At 42.4% G+C, this 24,622-nt stretch overlaps 1 protein-coding gene and 1 long non-coding RNA gene across 10 annotated transcripts; both read left to right on the forward strand.

The window, feature by feature from the left end:
* Nucleotides 1-1,505: 1,505 nt before the first annotated feature.
* LOC119029568 lies at nucleotides 1,506-23,062 on the forward strand. 3 transcript variants are annotated; one of them, XR_005078026.1, is made up of 2 exons: nucleotides 1,506-1,546; nucleotides 22,620-23,062. It is a non-coding gene; the product is annotated as an uncharacterized LOC119029568 (long non-coding RNA). The 3 variants fall into 3 exon arrangements; XR_005078027.1 differs by having other exon boundaries at nucleotides 1,508-1,542; XR_005078028.1 differs by having other exon boundaries at nucleotides 1,508-1,526.
* On the forward strand, nucleotides 4,699-22,787 carry sec16a (SEC16 homolog A, endoplasmic reticulum export factor). 7 transcript variants are annotated; one of them, XM_037116461.1, is made up of 32 exons: nucleotides 4,699-4,816; nucleotides 6,389-8,697; nucleotides 9,289-9,804; nucleotides 9,911-10,062; nucleotides 10,294-10,382; nucleotides 10,502-10,622; nucleotides 10,810-11,008; nucleotides 12,256-12,427; nucleotides 12,538-12,680; nucleotides 13,132-13,193; nucleotides 13,376-13,514; nucleotides 13,608-13,850; nucleotides 13,932-14,029; nucleotides 14,121-14,202; nucleotides 14,312-14,429; nucleotides 14,537-14,648; nucleotides 14,766-14,871; nucleotides 14,973-15,113; nucleotides 15,230-15,343; nucleotides 15,647-15,848; nucleotides 15,941-16,410; nucleotides 16,549-16,596; nucleotides 17,414-17,584; nucleotides 17,672-17,761; nucleotides 17,860-17,916; nucleotides 18,026-18,149; nucleotides 18,273-18,413; nucleotides 18,581-18,663; nucleotides 18,793-18,864; nucleotides 19,286-19,345; nucleotides 20,868-20,921; nucleotides 21,582-22,787. In XM_037116461.1, exons 2-32 carry the CDS (start codon nucleotides 6,463-6,465, stop codon nucleotides 21,654-21,656), a joined length of 6,489 nt encoding a protein of 2,162 aa, XP_036972356.1. In that variant the 5' UTR covers nucleotides 4,699-4,816; nucleotides 6,389-6,462; the 3' UTR covers nucleotides 21,657-22,787. The 7 variants fall into 7 exon arrangements, 6 of the variants coding, with proteins under 6 accessions (XP_036972356.1, XP_036972350.1, XP_036972352.1 ...); XR_005078025.1 differs by lacking the exon at nucleotides 19,286-19,345 and adding an exon at nucleotides 19,176-19,229 and having other exon boundaries at nucleotides 6,389-9,804; nucleotides 21,582-21,668; XM_037116455.1 differs by having other exon boundaries at nucleotides 6,389-9,804.
* Nucleotides 23,063-24,622: the final 1,560 nt, after the last annotated feature.

Below are 24,622 nucleotides of genomic sequence, written 5' to 3' on the forward strand. Positions count from 1 at the left end.
TCTATGAGACATTCTTAGCCAATGAGTGTGATACTTTGAGTAGTTCTGCTTTCCTCTGACAGGGAAACAATGATGTGGAACAATGATGGAGGTGGGTTTCTCATGCCAGCATGCTGAACACTGCTTTACTATGAAGGGACGTGAGAGATTCTGTGATAGGAGGTGCTCTATTCTAATCTTTGCATCCTGTAGTGTACAACCAGGCCCGCACCTGCCCATACAATCTACCCCATCGCTCTATTACCCCCAACTGTCTGTCTGTCTCTGTGTGTGTGAGAGAGACGTTGGGTAAGACATAGAGCGTGCCGCCGTAGACCCAAATATTTGTTATTTTCTTCTATTCATGAAATTATCTCCCTGCTGAGCTATAATCTCTGTCATCACACACCTGCCAAACGTGACAGCTGATTACAAGCCGACGTGCCTCAGCAGCGATGAACTCACTCTGGGGGCTATTGTTCAGAGACCCTGGGCCATTAACAGACCGCAGGGCTCAGGTTGATATTCAGGGGGCTTATCAGGAGTTTAGACAGTGGTTAACCAAACATTAACCACTTGCCCAGCTTTCCTGTAAACATGACCTTAATGACAGGGTAGACAGAGTCTCTGAGGACAAACACTGTCAGTGGCAGCGATACAGTCTACCCTCAGGAAGTGATGTGGGCCGCAGATATCACTGATTGGCTACGGCCGGCTGTGTTGACATGATGAGGTCCTCAGAGTGCCACGGCAGGAGACACAGCTGACACTTTTCACTGAAACACGAGAACTTATATGAGTCATTGAATAATTCTCAATTAATTTGAAATGGGATATTACTACAGCTTAAAGGAAAGGTTCACCCCAAAAAAAAAAAAAAAAATCAGTCATTTTCTCCTCACCCACATGGTGAGGGGAAGTCAGGTGAAGTTTAAAATCTAAAATTAACAAAAAACAAATATAATATGGTACCATACAACCCTGTATGGCACAATTCAAGTCTCTGACACCCAAAACTGATTTGAAAACGTGGTCGCACTTGTGCACCAGCTGCAGAAGTGGTGCACACTAATGCTTTTAGTGGGCATCCTGTAATTTGGATTACGCAGAGTAATTTGGAGCTATTTTGTTGATTTCAAACAAGCATACAAAGTCCCCGTCCACTTCTGGGGCTGTTTCGCTGTGAAGCTCCAGAAATATTTTGAGGACTATGAAATTTCACCTGACTTTCCATCGGCATGAGGGTGAGCAGATAATGACTTAGTTTTCTTTTCGGGGGGGGGGCACTTATCCTCTCAGCTGTTGCTTTATTTTCTACAAGCGATTCATACAAATATTTAACTTGAGTTTTCTAATTACGTATTTAAAAACAAATAGCTAAATCTAATATCCAAATACTTTCAATTGCCTGTTACAAGGAGGACAGAGGAAGATAAAAGAGGAAATGAGAGCGAGTGTGTGATTGTGGTGTGTGTCTCCGGTGAGAGTGCGGATGTTGTTTGCTGTGGTGGGTGGGTGAGAGAGAGTGTATGTGTGTGTGTGTGTGTGTGTGTGTGTGTGTGTGTGTGTGTGTGTGTGTGTGTGCGTGTGTGCGTGTGTGTGTGTGTGTGCATACAGGACCAGTTGCAGCACTGCATCCTAAGTTTGTTATCTCAACTTCAGCATTTCACTCTGCATAAGCATTTAAGACATGTATATAGCACACAGTAATGTGGTTGTTAGCAGATAGAAAGGTTAAATGTTCCTTAATCATCAGTACTTGGCAACAGTTATTGATTTGACATTTTTTACTGTGTTTTACTCTGTTAGTCATCATCTGTTAAAAGACAGTTTATAATTGTTGACAGATACTTTAATAAATTGCCTTATAGCAGTTTAAAACTACATTTCAGTGTGTTGATTAAAAAATGACACACTCCTTATAAATACCTTATGCTGTGGCGAGGTTTTTAAGTTAAGTTTTACAATGTCATTCATTTTTGTGTTGGCACTTTCACTCTCTCACATCACGTGATGACATCTAAAGTGAACAATTTTATGATATAGTGAGTACTGACTCACTTGAGTCATTACTCCCATATAATACTTAATGTGATGATCGTAAAATAATGCAAAACAATCTATTTAATAATGTACTGTCTTGAGATAATTCACTTTAAGAGACAATGTGCTACAGTCTGACATGTGAGGACATTATGACACACAGACAGAGATCAGATTTACTCAACACACTCCACACTGAGAGGATAAACTGGGGGCATTTAGGTGTAAGCGTGCAGGTTTGTTCCAACCTGCCCCGTGCATCGGCCCGTTGTCTACAGATACATTATGGTGGGAGGGCAGGTTTCGTTTGACAAGTCTGAGCAGAAAGGAAAAGGAGGTGTGTAAGCGAGAAGTAGTTCAGCGTACACACTGAGTGTGTGAACTCTTGTTTTGTTTGATTTAGCTGACCGCAAGTTTTCATGGTGGATTTTTCCATTTCCACTGAAACACGGGATGACTTTGAAAATGAATTCTGAAATGTGACTGCATAGAAAATGTGTCAAAGTATTACCTTTACTGAGGGGGAAGATGTCATATTTACTCACACAAGAGTATTTAAATAGATTTTTAGAAGAAAACTTTAAGACTAATTAATTTGGAAATGCATTTAAACATAGAGATAAATATAATGACTTATCAGCACACTAGAGTTTACTGTTTCGTACTTGAATAGTATTGTGATACACTGTTAAGCTGTGTATTACTGTCCAGTGAATACTGTGTGACACTCATTAACAATAAATTACTATTGTTAAAAAAAAAATCCAGGGGAAAAAAAGCAAACCGATTTTTTCTACTGTACTTAACATGGCTTCATGCCAGTCAGACGGTGAATCACATGTAGATGACACCATAGCGCCTCCCAGTGGACAAATGTCACGTCCACATTGCCTGAGCTCTCAAAATGTTGCTGGCTTTTATTCCATTTTTGGAATTGAATGTATAATATAAGCAGCACATTACAATCTGTTGTTGAACATACACATATATATTAAATATTGTGATTCTCTCGTGTACAATGATGTTATTTGTGAACCCTTACATTATACATACTTTAGAATTGTTTGTATTTTTGTGATATTATCTCAAATTATTAATTTACAGTTTATTGTCATTTGTTGTTACAATCATACTATTATATGATCATGATATGTAAAATTCTTGAATGTAGTTATGTATGCATACTTTTGATTTTATTATACATAAAACGACAATATATTTGACATATAATGTGTTTAATATCACCTTTGAACTTATGTTTCATTTAAGCACACTGGCATAGGATGTACTGCACATAGCTTTTCTAACTTGGTTTGTTTGTACATGTGTTTTTTAAGCATTGCAACACGGAGAAGTTCACCCAAAAATGAAAATTCCGTCATTATCTACTCACACTCATGCTGATGGAAAGTAAAGTGAAGTTTTGTTGTCCACAAAACATTTTCTGGAGCTTCACAGCAAAACTCCATCGCAGCATTCTCCTATATGCTACCGAAGTAGACAGGGACTTGTTTTGAAATGTACAAACAACAGCTACAACAGCAACAATAAAAAGGCCCCATACAGCTTGTGCGACATGATCCAAGTCTCCTGAAACCTAAATTGTTTTGAAGATGTTATTTACACCCTTTTTAAATCACCACCTGACCGTTTAAATATTTTCCATCTGCTCCTTTGGGATGAGCAAAGTCCTATAATGAAAATGTGCAAATGACCCACCAAAGCTGCTTTTATAGCTCTCACCATCAAGAGTAGGTATTTGAAATATGAGGTTTATGAAAGAGAGACAAAGAAGAAAGAAAGAAGTATCTAGAGGATCATGTTTCAAATCACTGCCTTAATCTTGGGGCCACACCCAGGGCTGTAATTATCAATAATGACACTGAGGTCATGTCCTTGTTATTTTTTTGCTGCCTCTTTGATATTTTGATATATATTTTTGGTAACACTTTATGATGTCTGTCATTTCACTAAAACAAACAATCATATATCATTTAAAAAAATGAAAATGTATATTTTGGACTGTGAAAAAACAATTGAATTCTTTATTAACTTTTCATTGGCAATTATTTATTGGAAAGTTGCAATGTATGTTCATAAAACTTGGTAAAAGGTTAATAAATACTTAGTTCATGTAGTTCATCTATAAACATTATTTGGATGGCCAATAGAGAGTCACAACTGATGTTTTTAAACTTTACAACTGCTTAATAAATGTTTTATGAACCATGTCACCATTTCTTAACACTGAAATCACTCAACTGAATCTGATAAACTATAAATTAAGCATGTATCAATTATGGTTATTATAAAGTTTTACCCGATGATGTCAATGAGATTTAAGTCGAAATTGGCCATATTTGTCACTTATCTTCTTCTGATGAGTCCACACAAGAGACAGGTGGGGATGGTGGGGGGAGGCTTGACCTCAGTATTTCTAAAACCCCAGCTCTGGCCCTCCCCACACCTGAGTTTGAACACCTGCTGTCACCAGATTTACAATCCTACTTTGCTAAAGTAATTATTAAAATTCTGATCCCGATGGTTTCCCTCAGTTTGACATAATCGTTTGCTTTATAAAATAATGCTGGAACAATATTACATAAGACGGCAGGTTCACCGATCGATTCAGTGAAACGGATCCAGGTAAATGGTCGGGATTGACCGTTAACAAGCGCCGCCCAGTGATGACGCAGCCGTTGTTTGGCCCGTGACGCCGCATGTACACGTAGCCTAGTAGGATGTGTTCATTGAAGATGGTGGCTGTGTGTCAGACTCACTGTCCTGCACATTTGTAAGATTTTTTTTTAATATTCTGTACAAATTTCCGACATCGGGTAAGAGTGAATATGTACCGTCGTTAACAATGTTTTGCTCTGAACGTTTTGCTCTGGTCACTACGGCAGCCATGAAACTGTTACCCCTGTAGTTAGCATCGGCTAGTCGGCTAGCAAGGCTAACTAAGCAGCGAAGCTAACGCTAGCTGACCAGGCAGTGAACCTGTTAAATTATGCTCGTCGAGTGTCCAGCGACCTGTAACTGCTCGGTGTATCTCTGTCAGTGTTGAATATGTATAAAAGATGATATGTAATCGTTTTCGGACTCTTTACAAGTCCTGGCTCCAGGCGAAATCAGGCGACTTTAGGTATCAGTGTTTTGCTGGGTATGGCGTTGAGGACATGTAGAGCAATGTAGCGTTACCGTTAGCTGTTGAGCCAAGCACTCTGGACCTTTCCTCGCAGGCAGCTTAATGTGTAGCGTTAACCCAGTGTCGTGTCAGACCAGGAGGAGTGAGGTACCGAGTCCAGCTCAGCAAGTGTGGGATAAAGATCAGAAGTCGATGGTTTATATCTGAATATCATAGCTAAGTTTATAAGTTTTGGATCATGTTGACTGTCGGCAAGTTGGCTCGGTGCTAACGTTAGCTAGCATGTCAAGGTTCCTGGTGAGTTTACAATCCTTGAAAGATCCGGGATCACGTTAGTAGCACTCATCTGGCCAAGGCTGCTTAACTTCTAGCTCTCTCTGTTGTTGATCTCCCTTTCTTACCCTTTAAAATGCTCAATGTCAGTCCATAATACCCCCCCGGAACTCCCCACTGACAGGTAGAATAATGTCACCTGCCTTCGTTAGCGGTCTGACGAGCCTATATTATGTATTTGTGGGATCTCCGTTAAAGTGCCTCATCAATAATTAAAATTACAAACAAAAGCAGCACTAATGCAGTAGTTAGCAAAAGGACTGTTTTGCCGTTTCATCATTAACAGCTGAATGAGCGAGTTCCTGTTTTGAAAGATAAGTCATCATATCAGTGTTCTTCTTTGTAGCAGATTGGCTGTAGCACCTTGCTGTCCTGTCAATAATTTCTTGAAGCCATCTGATTTAAAATCACGTCATGGAAAAAGGCTTTCTGCCATCCAAGAGCGCATGGCGTCTTATATATTAAGCGATTCATATTTTTCTGATTTTCCTCTACTGCACCTTTTTCAGTGAAACTAACTTAACAGCATGATTTTTACAAAAGTTTTTACAATAAAGAAATAGTGTTTGTATCTGTTTTATGATCATGTTCCCCTTAAATTGTTTAGAGAAGATAAAACACTAAGCATATAAAGTCAAGCAATTTGATTTGATTGTGTGATTTAATTAATGTGGTCATTCTTTACAAATAGTTACGTTCTACTCATTATAGTACTGTATGTATTTATTCGTCAAAACATCTTCGAGGTGATGTAGAAATTGCCACGTTGTACCATTGTTTCAATAGGATCTGAAACTAATACACAAATAAAGGTGTGGTTAACTCCATCAGTGGCATGTTTAGCTTCTTGTTAACCACTCCCTCTTTCCCCTTTTCTCTACCCAGCGTTGCCTGACTTCAGTCTTTTCAGTGACATCTACTAGAGTGACCTGGTCCTAGGACCTGTTAGCTCTGCAGCCATGCAGCCGCCTCCTCGGACTGGACCTCCAGGAGCCTCTGGCCCTCCTCCCTCTGGGCCCAACATGTTCCGCAGGACCAGGCCTCACAAGCATACAGCAGCAGCTACTGCCACAATGCCGCCTGCTACTCAACCCATGACAGATCCGTTTGCTTTTGTTAGACCTCCTCCCCCTATGGCGGCAGGTGGTCTTCCAACGATACCCAACAGCAACCCTCCGCCAATGCAAGCCCCACCTAACACCATGTACGCTCAAGCTGGCCCAGGGCTGCCTCCGCAGCCACATACGCTGGAGGATGTGCCAGCTGCTCCCCCTGGGCCCCCAACATCATCTTTGCCAGGGGTGACCCTGTTCAACCCACATAATACATCATCTCCTAGTGTTTTCCAGGCACCCAGTCCAGCAGGATATGTGTCCTCCTCACATAGCGAACAGGGCTATTTTAATTCACGAGAACAGACACCATCCCTGGCCACAGAGCCACCACTTGCGGCCTCAGCCCCAGTACCATTTCAGTCACCTTTTAACCCAGAATATCAAGGACAGATTCCTCCTCAGCCTGTGCCCTTCCAGCCTGTGCCTCCCACCACCTCCTCTTCCCAGTGGGCCCCTGATCATGGAAGTCGTCCCCCATCAGTTCAGAATTATTTCCAGCCTACTAGTGACCCTCCACCACAGCCTTTTAATTTACCTCCAGCGACCCAGATGTACCCCTCCCACACCCCATCACCCCATCACAACACCCCCACCCCGCCAACACAACCTGGACTTCCCCCCGTCCAGGCTCCTCTTCCTGTTCAGAACCCTGCAAGGCCACCTAGTTCTCATTGGCCCGACCTGAATGCACCCCAGCATCATAATTCCCACTTTCAAACTCAGAGTTACTTCAGTCAGAGCTCTGCGCCCCAGGACTCATGGTTCAACCAACCTCCACAGGACTCAGGCTACCACCAAATGGGGACTAGCCATCCTCAGCCTCGGCCTGACTCTGCTGGATCTCAGCATGTGCCCCACACTGGGCCTGGGCCTAGCTCTGCCCCTGCTCCTGCCCCAGTCCCAGTCCCATACTCTCAGGAGTCTGGTACACTCTCAATGTTCTTCAAAGACAATGATGTAGAAAATGAAGAAACTCTGGCTGGAGAGAGAAATAAGGCAGTCAATGGTACTCCTGCACCCTCTCACCATCACAGTAACCCACAAGCCCACGGTGGCCATGCTGATGTTCCTTTGGATTACAGAAGTCCGTCTCTGCAAGATCATTCACATGTACCATACATGAATGATGGCAGTCATGCGTCACAGGGAACTACTCAGAAGCCCCCAGATTCCCAGTACGACCATGTGGAGAATTTGGAGTGTGTCCCAAACCAGGAAGTATTACCCAGTGAAACCCATGGCAGCCCTGCTGCTGCACCTGCTGCCCATGTGGTAGACCAGTTTGAAACCGGGCCTAACCTGGAGACTCCAGATTCTATTCCAAGACCAATGAGATCTGCAAGTGTGTCTTCCAACTACAGCAACATGAGCCATGGAAGTGGAACTAGCAGTCGTCGACATCAGGGAGTTGTAGGTACCTTTATTCAGCAGGAAAGTCCACGTCTTGCTGATGAAGCCAACCTGTCTCCTGCTGCTGGAGGCTACTTTGAGCAGATTGACACTTCACCAGCTGGAGATATGGGTGCACAACAAAGCCCACTGGAGCAGATGTGGCCTCCCACACCCAGCCCTCCCAAACCAACTGGTATCTTTCAGGCCAGTGCTAATAGTTCTTTTGAGCCTGTGCGTTCACATGGGGTTGGGGTGCGCCCTCCTGAAGTAGACAGGGCTAAAATGGTAGCAGAAGGGGGCACAGATTCTACACCTGGCAACCTAGAGCAGCCACCAGATAATATGGAAAACATTTATGGCCCAGGGCACCCTGTACCTGCTGGGGCTGCAGGTGGTGTGCCTCATCTTACACACCCTGTGGTTTCTTCTCGACCTTCATCACGTGCTTTTGGGGCCAGTCGCCCTTGTGAGAGCCCCGCTACAACTCTGTGGGCTCAGAATGATCCTGCTAGCTTGAACGCTAGCATCCTCCTAGCCCCTGCTGCCCCGACAGTTCTTGCCCCTTTACGAGAGCCCAGTGCTGATGTAATCCAGCCACCGGAGGATGGCCCACTGGACCTGCAGCCCTCCCAGAGAATCCAGCAAACTTCACAGCAGCACTTGGAAAACCTAGAAAACCCGCCAAAGGTGAGTGAGGCAGAGCCAACCGACTCTCATGGCAACCTTGGCTATGCTTCTCTCCTTGTGGCCGACTCGCTCCATCAGCCTGTTTTGATTGCGCCACCTGTGTCCAATTACAGTGTGATTCCCCCCAGTAACCCTGCTCAACCTGCTAGCCTTAGGGAATCTACCCCACCTGTGCGATCACTTGCACAGGGGCAGGGTGCCAATGCTTCTCAACCACCTTTAGTGACCTCTAATCAGAATCCACTCTTTGCCCCTGGACCAGTGAGCCTCGGTTCTTCAAGCACTCACCAGGGTCCTCTCAATCTGACCCGAGACAATGCAGAACCGGCACCATCAGATGTCACAGCTCCGCCACAGTCGCAGCCAGTCCCCCTGCTTTCAAGGGGCCAATCATTGGGTGGGGACAGCCAATCTGTCCAAGTTAATCCACAGGCTTCTCTTGTGATTGCTCCTGTCTCTAATCATAATCAGCCATCAAATTATGAACTGCTTGATTTTTCTATGCATCAATCACAATCCCAGAACCAAGCATCTGGCCATCCTTCCTCTCTACATGAGTCTCCACAGTCTAGTAATGGATTTTACCTACAGGTCACCAAAGATGCTCAGCAGGGTTTACGAGTTCAAGGAAATACCCCTGCCCAGACCCCGGCCTCTTCATCTACCCCACAGGTTCAGCCAACACCCCCCCAAGCAGCTGCAAACACCCAGCTGCCACCAGCTGAACCACCTAAGACATCTGATGCTCAGGCTGCACCACAGGGACAAAATGTTGCTCCTCCTCCTGTTCCTGTGAGTGGAGCACAACCTCCCCATAGTCAGTATCCAACTTCTGTGCAGGGGCCTGCTGCTCCTGCTGCTGCGTATCCTCCAGGGCCACGAGGACCAGTTCCTCCAGGAGCATCCCAGCCAGCTCCTGCAGAGCCACCTCGACCACCTTCCTCTGCAGGCAGCCAGCAGGGCTATGGGCCCCCTCCTCCAGGACCAGGGCAGATGTACGGTGGCTATTATGGTAATTATGGAGAATACCCTGATAGCAGAGCAGCATATCCTTCTGGCCAGTACCCACCTCCACTTGGGGATCCCCGAGCACAGCAATATTATCAAGTATGTGAAAAGACTTTATTTTTTCTGGCTGTATTTATGTGCTTTTTTTTAAATCAAAGATGTACTCAACGACAGAAAATCCCTTATTGATGCTTTTATCTTTCAGGATGGTGCATATAGGAGCAGAGCAGACCCTTGGTATGGCAGATATGAGGGGCAGACCCCTGTTTATCGTGATCCAAACTACTCATACAGAGAGCCTCAGCCTGAGAGACCCAGCTCCAGAGCCAGTCAGTACTCTGACAGGCCCTCATCAAGGTCAGTTAAACTGTTGTGCAGTCTTTTGCCATCAGTTATTCCACTGTGCTTTATGTTAACTCTTGTTTAAACAGTTTTTAAATGTTTAAATCATGAGGCTATTGAGAACTTGGTAAGGAATCCTACGTGATGAGTTTTGGCATAATAATAATGATAATAATAATAATAAGAAGAAAGTATGTATAGATGGTTCTTGTACTTGAACTCACCCTTTATTTACTTTCTCCATAGGCAAGGCTATTCTGAAGATTTCCACAGAGCAAACCAAAGTGCCTATAGTGAATATTATGCAGATTATGCCAAGCACTATGATTACGCAGGTATGAGCCACTGATCTGTTGTTGTAAATGAACTGGTTCTCAAAACACTTCTCCATCTTCGTGTGTTTATACATTATATATTATTGTATAAATCTTCCTTTCTGTATTTTTTGTGGAAGGCTACAATTATGGACAGTATGACCCACGATACAGAGGCTACTATGATCAGTCCTACTGGTCTAATGATGACCGCTACAGAGGCAGAGACAACTACTATAATCAATACGCATATCCTCAGAGGTAAGCAGAAAAAGCATTATCACACTCTTAAGTTGCACATGTGAATTAAATTGTTGCCGTGACACTGATGCACATTTGGTAATAGATGAGCTGTGTGAGAAAATGCTGAAGGTATTTGACTTAACGGTGTATAGTATCTGTTGATTTAGATGTGTCTGATGATCAAACACTGTACACCTACTCATAGGAAAGAAGGCTACGATGATCAGTGGCGGTACTATCCCGGTTATGATGCCAGTTTCGATGATGACTACCGCCGTCGCGGAGAGTTCGCTGGTGATGACTTTGACCGACGCAGCGTCCACAGTGAACAGTCTGCACATAGTGTGCACAGCTCTCACAGCCACCACAGCCGACGAAGCAGCTTCAGCTCTCGGTCACAGCAGGTAAATGCACAGATTTTTCTTGTTTGTACAGGTTTTTTTTTACCTGTGCTTTAACCACAAAGGCTGGGCCACAAGCAGATATACTTTAGATGCTGCACCCCAAACCGCTGTGAGTCAAAAGAGATGATGTACCTCCTGTTTTAGCACAACATTTATAAAGGTAAATAAACTAGGACACAAACTGTTGTCTTGGAGTCGCAACAAGGTTTTTTTGACAGGTGATGCTGCATCTCTGGCCCTGAATCTGTTTTAACTATAATCCCAGGGTTATGCAGACGTCCTAAATTTTTTCTCCGTGTTTTCGAATACTGATGCATCGAAATACTTCCTGCAACTCCAGTGCTTTTTCTTTCAACAAGGTTTTTCACTTAAGAATAGTGTGGTTTCTCTTTTGCACAGTGCTGTTCTTGTTGAAGCTTTTCCAGTGCCCTTACATGCCTTAATGGGTGGGCTGAGGATTTCTCAGAAAAAAGATAAAGACAACATTGTTTGCACTATAGAACTCACTTTAACAGATTTGAATGGCAAAATGTCAGCGCTCTGACAAATATGGTTTTGAAATTAGCCTTTTCAGATTTTCGCTGGTTGATACTGAAAGTAGGGCAGTATGTTGCAATTTTTTTATTGTTTTTTTTGCTCTATCTACAAACTGTTGTTGCGCTTTCTTGGGGTTCGAGAGTGTCAATCTCCTCCTCTATCTCTTGGTAACAAACTAAATATGCTGTCATGAGTTTGCATTCCTGTAATGTCTCCTGCAGCATCTACTCTTTACTATTAGCAATGCTTTTGAGCATCCATTCATTGACGATTTAAAGATAAGTACCTACATAGAAACTTACCTGATATGTCGGAAAGTTTGATGGGATGTTTTTTATGGTATAATGCTCAATGAATAGATTGTGCTGACATTCCAGACAACCTCCTTCCACTCAGACTCTTAAATATTTACAGAGCTGCAATATCTACTCCACATGTACCCCACTGGGACTTGCATATTGTTCTCAGCATCATCCCATTAATTCTTTCAAAAGCAAGGGCTTGAGATATAGATACCGACCTGGCTGCTCATTTTGAAAACCAAGAAGTAAAACTCTGCACTCTTGGAATTAGTTTTTAGTATAAGTATATTAACTGTTTGCTGTTGGCCTTATATGATTGGGGATCCCCGAAATATGATCAACTTACAGTTTTGTTCGATTTGTTTTGCTTGTTCTATGATTACCTCTGTTTGTCTTCCCACCCTGCAGAGCCAGGTATACAGAAGCCAGCCTGACTTGGTGTCAGCAGTCTATGATAACACATCATCCACTTTGGCTGTTGATTACTCCTACGGACAGTACCCAAACCCAGCTGATGCTTCCCACAACTACAGCCAGTACCCCTATCCCACAGAAAGCACCTGGATCGCCCCAGAGCAGCGTAAGCCAAATGCTTAGTTTGGACTTAAATCTGCAATTGAATTTAAACCAATAGATTTGGGATATTATACACCGGTTTTGGTTGTTGTCTGACTTATTTTTTCCCTCCAGCTCCTCCTCGTCCTGCAACCCCAGAGAAGTTCAGCATACCCCACCGCTGTGCCCGCTTTGGACCTGGTGGTCATCTAGTCCAAGTTCTGCCCAATCTCCCCTCAGCTGGACAGCCTGCACTCGTTGATATCCACAGCATGGAGGTATTTCTTTAACCGACTGTATTTCAACACTTTACCATCTGACGTTTTGTTCAGTTTGCATTTCATGAAGAGCTGGCAGCAGCGTGAAGGGATTTAAGCACAGTGTTAATGTTGCTGTTGTACTATTTTGATATCAAAAGTTGTCACAGTGGAAAACAGTTCAGAATGTGGTCACCCTACATACACTAATTACTCATTACAGATGTTTTTGATTCCTGGGTATTAAAAGATGATTGTTATTTTTTCTGGGTTACGTCTAGCTTGTAGTAATAGTAGTAACACTGTTGTTGCTCAACAAATGATATGTCCCATCAACGGCAGAAAATATATAATGTATAAAGTGTCCATGATCTAAAACCATTCCTTCGATGGAATAAAGTCAAACAATTCAGCAGTTACAAAGTGTTAACTCTGTATAGAGCAGTGTTTTGAACCATGCCTGTTTGTGCAGACCATGCTGCAGGATACCCCAGATCAGACAGAACTACGAGCCTTCCCTGGACCTCTTGTTAAGTAAGTGTATTTTGACCTTTTTATCAATCAAAAATAGCTTTGAGTCACTAGCAGGAGTCAAGCTACCTAAATAATGCCGTAATGTGTAAATGCATAAGAACAACAAATTTTGTATTTATTTTAGGTGTCTTGATATTAATTTGTATAATAAGTACTGCTAACTTGTCACTACTGTCCATCAGGGAGGAGACCCATAAGGTGGATGTGATAAAGTTCTCCCAGAACAAAGCCCTGGAGTGTTCGCGTGACAACAACCTCCTTGACAGGGACTCTGCCCGCCTCCTCTGGGACTTCATTATGCTCCTCTGTAGACAGAACGGGGTAAGTCTTCAGACATGACTAGAGATATGTCAAAGCAGGGTTGTGATGTAAGTCTGTCTGAATCAACTTTGTCACTATTCATTCTTTCTTAAGACTGTTGTCGGCACGGACATCGCTGACCTCTTGCTGAAGGAGCACCGCTCCGTCTGGCTGCCAGGCAAAAGCCCTAATGAAGCCAACTTGATCGATTTTAACAATGAACCGTTGGCACGAGCTGAGGAAGAGCCCGGGGCTGGACCGCTGTCCCTCCTATCTGACACCTTCATGACTGTCCCAGAGAACGTTGGAAAGGAGACGGAACGCTTCAGGGAGCTGCTGCTGTTTGGCCGCAAGAAGGTAAAGGAAAAACCCTCTTTAACTGTATTTCAGTCATTTAAACGTATGTCATGAAATCTGAAATGAGTTCCTGTTTAATAGGATGCACTAGAGGCAGCCATGAAGGGAGGACTTTGGGGCCATGCCCTGTTGTTGGCCAGTAAGATGGACAATAGGACACATGCACGGGTCATGACAAGGTAAAGTAAAAAAAAAAATGGGTTGCCCTTTTTTTTCTGTGATAGCTGATTTGTTGATGTAATATGAAATTCTTCTGTCTGTGTTCTTTAGGTTTGCCAACAGTTTGCCCATCAATGACCCTCTACAGACAGTGTACCAGCTGATGTCAGGGAGGATGCCCGCATCAGCCACTGTAACCATTGCTTTTTCTCTTTATAAAACCTTGCTTTTTTCACAACTATTCTGAAGAAGATACATAGGCAGTTTTTTTCCACTTTGTAAATTTCATTTTTTTCACTTAGTGCTGTGGAGAGGAGAAGTGGGGTGACTGGCGCCCTCACCTGGCCATGGTGCTGTCTAACCTCACACACACCCTGGACTTGGACACTCGCACCATTACCACCATGGGTGACACTCTGGGTAGGATTGCGTCAAAAAGGCTGAACTACAAAAGGTTTTTATTCTTCACAACAACAAACACGTTATCTCACATTTCTGTGTGTGCGTCTCATTTTGTGCTGGTGCAGCTTCCAAGGGGCTGATCGACGCTGCGCACTTCTGCTACCTGATGGCCCAAGTTGGTCTGGGAGTTTATACCAAGAAGAGCACCAAGATGGTTTTGATTGGCTCCAACCACAGGTGAGAGAGAGAGAGAGGTCAGCGTGCACACAGAGATCAAAGGACCTTTTAAGACAAGAGTACAGTTTGCACAGAACAAGCAGCACCTCTAACTGTGTCATTCTCTCCTCACTTCAGTTTGCCCTTTTATCACTTTGCTACCAATGAAGCCATCCAGAGGACTGAGGCCTACGAGTATGCTCAGTCTCTGGGCTCCCAGCCGTATTCACTTCCCAATTTCCAGGTAGATTTTTTTTGTATTTACAGATAAATTAATGTTTGGACTTTGTGTAATTGTTACTGAGGAATAACACTGTTCTCTTGTCCTTATTTGTCTCTTACTAGGTGTTCAAGTTGATCTATGCATGCCGCTTGGCTGAAGCAGGCCTGAGTGCTCAGGCTTTCCACTACTGTGAAGTCATCTCTAGGACTGTCCTCATACAGCCTGCCTACTACTCCCCTGTTTTCATAAGTCAAATCATCCAGGTATGTGCCCACTCTCTGTCTGATCTTAACTTCTTTACCTCCTTCGTTCAGAAACGTACAGATGTGGACAAGTTTTAGTGTTCTGATGGCTGTAATATGGTGTTTTTTGTCGACAGATTTCTGAAAAGCTGCGATTCTTTGATCCACAACTGAAGGAGAAGCCAGAGCAGGAGTTGTTTAATGAGCCTGAATGGCTTTTAGAGCTCAGGCAGCTGGATGGACAGATCAGGGTGAGGAGGAGTATGAGAAGTGTTTGTTGCTTTTAATTACACAAATGATATACGAAGTAAGGTTTTTCTTTTTTAATTCAAACTTTATTGATACCGTCATCTGAAATAAACTCATCAAGGCTGTCCCACTTCATGTCAAAAATCATGGGACTTTGCAAATATCATAAAGGAACTTTTTTTGGGGGTGGATTTTCTGCCTTTGGCCTTCATTGAATAAAAGACAAAAAAGAAATATTACAACCAGTGACTTTAACCTAAATCTTCAATTGTCTTTTGAACTAAAGTCGCTTGTCTATTTTTTAGACGGGAGTGATTAAATACAGTGAAGACAGAACATCTCCTGCACAGTACGACTGTGGCAGTCCCAGCTCGGACTTGGACCAGTTGAGTCCAACTGAACCTCCCAACATGCATGTGGAGCTGGATGGCCCCACACCTGACAACCCACTAATGAGCTCATTACTGCCAGGGGCTCCACCACAGGCTGTGCAGCTGATGCCTCCAGGTGTGTAAATCTATTAGTGTTTTTCAAAATAGTGCTCTTGTGATCTTGTTTTTCAAACTCCATCAGATCTCATCTCTTCTTCATTCTCTCAGCTCCCCCCTCCATCCTCCAAGATGCCATGGCCCCTCCTCAGCCTTTACCCTCCAATGATGTGCCCCAATTCTACCCAGTACCCCCCACTGGACAACCAGGTCAGTTCCCTGTCTCAGGCTACCCTCCACAGGATCCTGGCTTCGCCCCCCCTCCATTCCAGCCTCAACCTGAGCAAACAGAAATGTATCCCGGTGCCCATCAGCAGCCAGGCCCGCCAGCTCCTCAAGCGGGCCAAATGTCACCACACATGCCCCCTCAGATGCCCCCACAGATGCCCCCTCAGGTGCCCCATTCACCTGTACAGATGAATCTGATGAATCACCCACCACCCCAGATGCCTCAGCACATGCCTCCTTCTCCCGGGCACATGCCGCACGTAGAGCACCGGTCCCAGGCCCAAACAGAGATGCCCCCACCCAGAAGCTCCTTCACACCACAGACGGACTTCTATGACCAGATGGCTCAGATGGTCAGTATCTGGGTATTTGAATATCTAAAGAAATATCCTTTAACCGTCTCTGTTTAAGCGACACTACTATAGACTGTACGTACCTTCCTGTGTGTAAACTTGATGGAAAATGCCACTTTGCCTTTTCTGTTGCTGCAGGGTCCTGGGAGGAGGTCAAGGACTACATCACAATCTTCAATGCATATGGTGCGTGTGTCATGTGTAATCATCTATCCCTGAGGGTTCTTCTGTTAAGGGCTGCTTTTGCTTATATGCCTGGAAAAGAAAATATCTAAAGCTGCACAGCTAATTTTACATGAAATTTTATCATGGCTTTAGTTTCCAGAGGATTAACAAGGCCAGATTTGACAAGGCCACAGCAACTTTGTAATGAAAAGAAATATTTTCTGTTGTCATTTTGGAACATAGAGTTTATATTTCTATAAAGTGACACACAAAATGATACTTTGGTTTTAAAGATCATTTCGCCTTACAGTGAAAATGATATTGTCTAATCATCCTCATGCCAATGAAAAGTCGAATGAGGTTTTGTAGTTTATAATACATTTCTGGAGCTTCACAGCAGAGCAGCGCTGCAGCATTCTCTTAAACCTTTAAAGTAGATGGGGACTTGTTTTTAAAAAAATAAAAACATGATTGTTCAGTGTATCTTCAGAGTCTGTTGTTAAGTCTTCAGAATCCCTGAGATCCTGAACTGATTTTTAAAAGATATTATTTACACGTTGGGCACTTGATCGAGCTCACATACCCAGTATTCAAACAGTACTTCACTCGACTTTCTTCCCTCATCAGGGTGAATAGATAATGATTTCATTTTCATTATTCACTCATCTTTTAAGAATTCATTGTAGGGTATTAAAATACCTTCTGTATGCAGTCAGAGAAAAGAGGAATACAGGAAGCCTGTCCATGTGAAAGCACCCCCAGAACAAGCCCATTCTGCATGAGGCTCATTTGAGTTGTGAGTGTACGTGTTTATTATTCTCTGGTTTTTGGTTTACAGATGGGTCCAGGACGTCGCTCGCGCACTACTTCTGAATCTTCCACTCACTCTGGTGGAAGAGAGCGGAGTAACTCGGCTGTGAAGCAAGCATCGCCACCTCCCCCTTCAATTCCTGAACAGCCCCGCAAAGAGGAGGCCAAGAAAGTGAAGAAAGACTCCCCGAAAAAGGTTCATACCCACACATAAGCTTGAAGATGTTCAGCTGGTGCTCCTGCTGTGTTCACCAGTGATCAACACAATGTCCCATCTTTCACACAGGGTGGTGGTGGTGGTGGTGGCGGCTGGCTAAAAAACTGGCTCTGGAAGGGGAAGAATGAGGCTCACTTGCCAGATGACAAAAACAAATCTGTAAGTTCTTGCTGGTTATATAGTTACAGGTTTTGTTTATGTACTTATGTATTACGAATGGTCAATATTGATAAGAGCGCTATGCTCTTTATTGCCAGATTGTGTGGGATGAGCAGAAGCAGAAATGGGTCGACTTGAATGAGCCTGAAGAGGAGGTCAGTAGTATGAAATTTTCTTTTCTGGCTTTTCTTGTTTAAACGGAGCAGCTGAAAGATTTATAGATGAACCAGTTTTGACGTGAAGCTTCTGTTTATAATCTGTCAGAGTAAGCCCCCTCCTCCGCCTCCCTCATGCTTCCCCGCAATGCCCCACGCGCCGGGCCCTGGAGGGCATGCTGGGCCCCCAAGTGGTGGTCCTCCCGGTGTCAACGTGTACTCCAGGAAGGCAGGTGAGAGGACGGTTTGGCTTTTGGCTTCACAAACAAAAAAAGTAATCCAGGAGACACAACATATAACTGTCTAACGTATTAGTCAGTCAGCTTTCACACCTGTTTGTGATTCTTTCCTCTCAGGCACGAGGAGCCGATATGTGGACGTTCTGAACCCGAACAGTAGAACAGCTAAACCAAGCGGATTGGCTCCCGCACCTGCAGACATCTTCGCTCCTTTGGCACCAATGCCCATGCCTGCAAACCTATTTGTGCCTAGTTCAGGTGAGTGTTGTGTGAAAACAAATTCTATCAGTTGATTTTAAAACAAAATGGCTTAGTTTATATGTGTAACAGTACGGTTGCAGGTTTTTTTCATTTGATTTTGAAAGGAAAGGAAGCACTGAAGGAATAAGCACTGAAGTAGTGAAATATTTGTGTCTCTGGTGCAGCTCCTGACGATCAACAACCTCTGGAGGGCAGCGAAGGAGGAAATGTGGAACAGAATTCACCAAACACCAGCGCCAATCCACAGGTATTTTTTTGTCTAAACATTGGTGGTTTAATTTTGAAATGTATTTGTAGCCAAGATAATCAGCCAACATCGACTTATCTCAGATATACTGATAATCAGCGCGCATGTTGTTTTGTTTTTTCTGTTTAGATGTTCAACCCAACATTATTACCACCTGCCCCCGAAGGTCCTCCTGTGCCTGATGGCTCACAGTCCGGAGAGGTAAGACAAACTGTTCCAGTCAGCTGCCCCTGTAGCTACCATAGTACCATCATGCCACCACTGAATCATAATGCTCGAGCACTAACAGCCAGTGCGTGCAGTTTGCTCATTTGTACGAATATAAGTTAATGTTAGAGGGTGTGTGTGACAGAACATGAGAATGCATGCATGTCAACTTTAAATCTTGGCCCATTATCATGCTAAATGTAAATAAAATCTGTTCCATTTGCTGTTGTAATCTAAATCTCTCCATGTCTGTTTTCTCAAGAATCATAATTTTCTAACGCTGATTTATTTATTTTCATTCTGAGCGGGTATGAAGTGGAAACAGATCTAATCCAGTGCATGGGAGATTATTAATCTGGGTTTGTGTTTTTTGTTGTCTACTCTTTTTTTTTTTCCCCCCTCTTGCTGTCTTTAGCTCTCACGTTCTAGCTCAATGAGTTCTTTATCACGCGAAGTGAGTCAGCATTTAAACCAGGTACCTCTGGCTGGGCCTCAAATGGTCCACTCTCACCCATGCCCGCCACCCACCGAGCTCACCACATCACCACTAGTAGCACGCTTCACCGTTTGCACCTGAAGCTTCACCGCCCATCTGACCAAGAATGTCTGCCTGCTCTCCTGCCTGCCGTCTCCAGCATTACTAATTTGTTGACCATTAGCCAGGTTTGGTTGTTCAGAACAGATAAAGGCTTATCAGAGTTATAGTAACTACAATAGCCGTGTTTCCATCAGCACTTCAAAGTAGCGTAGTGCATTTTAATCCTGGTTCTCAGGGACCCCTGCCCTGCATGTTTTAGATGTTTCCATCCCCTAACACGCCTGATTCAAATGATTAGCTCCTCGACGAGCTCTGCTGAAGCCTGAAAACGATCCATTTATTTGAATTGGGTGTGATGTGGCAGGGAAACATCTGGTGTAATTTAACAAACCCTTGTTGTTTTTCCTTCTTTGAGGTTTATCGGCAGATGGCAAACACTTACTTTTGTTGTAGCCTATACTGCAATCTTCTGACGAAACTATGTTTTGTGCCGCCTAGTTTTTTTTTTTTGTTTGTTTTTTTTCCATTCCTAACAAGTTGATTGAAGCTCACCTAATTGGTGTTAGCAATTAGATGGAAACACAGCTGTTGTGTCCTCATTCTTAGCCACACAGCCATGCCACTGGATGGCAACATCAGTCAGTTGTTAGACCTTTTTGGTCCAAACTGAATCAGAGCAACTTTGTTGAAGATAACCCAAGGGCATCATTTATATAAATGTTTAGAGATTAGTACTTAAATTTAGTCTGAAGATAATGTCTGTTGCTGTGGAAATTTGTTAAGACCTTCTCAAGCAGGTCCTAAGAATCCCTTTTGTAACTAGAGCTCTGGTGACGTATAAATGTAAATCGACTCACATTCAAGCGCCTGCCTTGTGATTTCCTCTCTTATAGAGCCAGCACAATGAGTTTTTAGTTAGGAATAGCCATGGACCGAAAGAGGAAGTGCATTTTTTTTGGAGGATGAGATCACAGGGATGAGAGAGGTGATTGAAGCCAGACAACCTGTATACTGGACTAAATAGTGGGTTAACAAACAAAGCTAAAATCGTATCTCCCTTCTCTAAATGAGGCTGCTGAACTTCAGTACAGATGATCATTATGCCAACCAGTACCTGAACCATCTACTTAAAAGTCGTTGGGTAACTTTGAGCCATTGATCAGAGTCAAGTATGCTGGAGACGGTTGCAGGACAGCTCCCTTGCTTGTTGGGAGCACGAAGCTTCAATAACCCATCATAGAGCTTGCATGATTACTAACATAATGTGACACAGTGATTTGTAATGCTGCCTCACTGTGGATCCAAGTCCTCTTCGCCATGACTTTTCCTTGGCTTTTGTTGTATATTGTTGTTGAAACACTGTGTGGCATCAGGAGTACATCTACCGTCTCTGCCCCTAGAAAAAGTGGGATAGTAATAAAAACACTGTTGTAACCCTTTTTTGTCCTTTGTCCTCCAGGGAGCAGCACCCGCTGGAGGCGTCACCTTTTATAACCCTGCACAGTTTGCACAGGTGCGGTTCACTATGTAAATGATTTGTTCGGGCTCTCTTAACATACCAAAATTAGCTGAAAATGCTTGTGAACACACTGTTTTCAACTAAGCATTGAACTAGGAATTGCAATATCCCCTCACAAATGGAAGGATTTTAAGAGCTGTTGCGAGAAGAGAAACTTGACAGACGGTGAAGTGGCTATAGCAGATTCAAAATCATTCAGGCGTTCATGTAAATTCGGCTTTAGGTGCGAAATTTAATTTGTTTTATTTTCCTTGTAAAAAGTGTCATGGCATGTCCATGACTAATTTTGAAAAGGTCACCAGACTCTCTTAAAAAAAGCTTAATTTTGTGACTTGTTGCATCAAAAGAAACTTTATTAACGTTGTGAAACGCTGAGTACATCACATTCTGTACTATTTGGGACTTGTTAATTCGGCCAACATTACAAATTCAGATGTTTTTCTTTTAGTATAAAACCTTTTTTCAGTTTGTTCCAGTTATGTACACTTTTATTAGCATGTAGCGCAGGCATGTGAGATCCAAGCGCAAGTAGTCACTCTTGTTAATGCCAGGTGTGAACTGACAAACGTTAAGCTGTCAACATGTTCATGCCAAATGTGAACAGTCTTCCTTTTATGACTTCTCAATGGTCTTTCCTTGCTGCCCTGTTTTCAGACGAGTGCACCATCAGGAGTTGGACACCGCCCCGGCCGTTTGGGCGGTCAGCGCCAGTACCCAGTGTTGAAGTAAACATCATTTTGCAGAGAGATTGTGTGAACAGACTTGTTGGATAAATCCTACCTTGAAGTAAATGAAGCACATGGACATACTGCTCTCTGTCTAAAGGACCCTTCTGTCTGCCTGCACCTAAGAAGATCATAATCACAGTCTCCATGATGTCGGTCTTTGTCTCAACAGCTTAACCACTCTTTCATCTTTTTCTTTGGTTACGTAACTGTCTCTGGTGTATTTTTAACAGGCACAGTGTTTTCTTGAAGGGCTTTTTCCTGCATCCAAACAGAAAACAGACAGTCGATGCACTCATACACAAACTGTATGTTTGTGAAAGCATAATTTAGTGTATGGTCAATAAGTTGCTCCTCTTAACAGTCCAGCTTCTGCTCATATGTAACACTGTTAACAAAATGATCATCCCAGGTCCTGTTTTCCCGTTGTGTGTGAAGTCCAAATGTCCTTGTTTGATTGATTGATTGTATGTATGATGGATAAGAAAGAAAGCGGCACCTTTTTAATTTCAAATTGTTGGACTTGTATGATCGTTTGCAGCTCTTCAGTCTTCTTCTGTCAACTGAAGTTCGCAATTTGTGTGAGAATGAGTCGTGTCAATAGTGGATTGTCTGCTGTGTTGTTTGCTTTTTTGTCAGTCGCCCTCCAGTAAAGGAAGGATGTTCAGGAAAGAGACTCGTACAGGTCTGCATCGTTAGGACACTGCTCGTTTCAGATATTTATTTAAATGTCCTCCCTGCCAGTCAGAAACTCTTGAATTCAAAGATGCGTCAGGGTCTTTCGTCCAAGTTAGGCTTCGATTTTCTCCTCCTGAGGAGAGTTCGTCAACATCACTGAGACGAGGGGTGGTCTTCAGAACAGCAGGAATTGGGATTAAAAAAACTGCATTTTACATGTTGCTAAAATTAAATCTATCCAAATATTTGTATATCAGATTGATTGTATTTATGAGCTGTAGGCATAAAGGTGTGTGTGTGTGTGTGTGTGTTTGCGCGTGTGTGGAGAGCAATTAATGTTTTCAGATTAGCTTTGAAGAGATGCATTTATGATTCAGATGACGAGATGACGTGGATTCCTATTCTTCTCATTTGTATTGGCCGCTTCTGCAGACAAATAAAACTCTGTCTAAATTGTGATGAGAGCTAATTGTACTCTAAATACTTCCCTGTCATTGTGATTCACTGATATGATTTTTAATTCAATCACTTGTCGACTCCTAATGTTTCTGATTTAACGATTTTGCAGACACCGGATTATGATAAAAACTTTTGTTTCAGAGAAGCGATTTACTTCCCCCTCAATGTTTTAGAATTCCTCATGTAAACTTCTTGACATATAAAACAGTAAATACGAAAAGGTGGAAACGAAATAGTAATAAAGTTATTTTTTGCGCTCTGTAGCACTTTGAAAGAGGTGTCTGTTGGTTTCATTCATTACAGAATATTGTGTTTTAAAGTGACCATTAGATTGAATATTAGACGTGTTAAATCTCGAAAGCTCAACTTAATAGCGAGCTTATGTGTCTGGAAAGTTTGCAGTTTGGAATTGAAACAAAAAACTGTCATTTTGATAACTAGTTATGAAGATGTGATGGAAAACTGGCTCCAATAACCTTCCAAAAAAGATGTTTATGCAAGTGTGCTGTTAGTGTACTTCTGAAAATAGGAGCATTTGTTTTCAGTTAGATTTTTATGTACTTATCAAAAATGTACTCAAGTACACTTGGTTTATACTTACAAGTGCACTTGACTGAGATATACTAAAGGAAATTAAATTATCATTGTCCTATGGAGAAAGTTCCTAACCCTTATATTCATACTGTGTGTGTTGATTTAAATTTCTGATCTGGGATGTTGATTTGAGTTGTCATTGTTATATTCTTATAATTTGGCATCCAATGCAATATTTTTTTGAAATTTTTGATTTATAAAAACAAACACGTTCTTAATCCTGAGCTGAATTTTTATATGTGGCTAGGTATATATGTATATATATATACATATATTATAAGAATATTAAGTATAGTTGCAGTACAAAATAAAACTTAGATGTAAACTAGTTGTGGACTCAAGTTAATCTTACACCCGAAGTGAACTCACAACCATAATTTTATTATTATAAAATATATTATATTTTTTTAACTTCAAAAGTTGTAATCATTGCAAGTATACTACTAGTACACTGATATTCAAGGACTTGCCATATGTAGCAGACTTGGGAAATATACTTGAACATAGTATCATGTAGAAGACGAAACATGCCTTGGTAGCACAGAGGATCTATAAATTTAATATGTCACCACTTAGCTAGTACTTAACTAACAGTTAGCTCACAGTTAGTTAATTGTTAGTTAGCTAACTAACTTACAACAGCTCGTTTGTAGCTTTACTTTGTTTCCTACATGTTACATTCAGGTCACAGTGCTAAGCATCTGTTTCTGTACAAAATAAAAACCCCACAATATTTGAAAGAAGAGGAACAAATATTTCATAAAGCAAACATGAAAAAAACATTTTAACTTTTTTTCCATCAATTTCCCATGTTGTAATGCTGGTGACCATCTTTTTTTTTAGCATGAGGACAACTTTAGAAAATGGTTAAAATATCTTTTCTTTGTTAGCAAATGATTTCGAACTGTTGAGTGTTTAAAACGTAAACGTTTTTAATGTTTTTTTTTTTTTTATATATAGAAACAGACGGTTAGCTCTGTGACTCGAATGTTAGCTAATACTCGAGAGGCACGATCTGGGGCTGATTACCACAGGACTTAGCTAACATTGTCAACATGCAATGGGTGTTGATGAAGCGCTGAGTAAAACACTTCGCTCTCGTTCGTTTTACCAAAAAAAAATAAAAATCTTGATCCTATTTTTACATTAGTCTCTAGAGCAAACACTTGTGGTTGGTTATTTTTCCAATTAGAGGTTCATCATGACCTTGTCTGCAGTTCAGCTTGTGGACAAACATTT

The sequence above is a fragment of the Acanthopagrus latus genome, chromosome 12 (genome assembly GCF_904848185.1).
Source record: "Acanthopagrus latus isolate v.2019 chromosome 12, fAcaLat1.1, whole genome shotgun sequence".
Lineage (NCBI taxonomy): Eukaryota > Metazoa > Chordata > Actinopteri > Spariformes > Sparidae > Acanthopagrus > Acanthopagrus latus.

What these genes read in the sequence shown, in the direction of transcription:
- sec16a (XM_037116455.1), top strand. Translation starts at nt 6,463, where the DNA reads ATGCAGCCGCCTCCTCGGACTGGACCTCCAGGAGCCTCTGGCCCTCCT. An exon ending in TTGATTGGCTCCAACCACAG is followed by an intron (nt 14,649 to 14,765) that starts GTGAGAGAGAGA and finishes TCCTCACTTCAG; the next exon opens with TTTGCCCTTTTATCACTTTG. An exon ending in TCATAAGTCAAATCATCCAG is followed by an intron (nt 15,114 to 15,229) that starts GTATGTGCCCAC and finishes TTTTGTCGACAG; the next exon opens with ATTTCTGAAAAGCTGCGATT.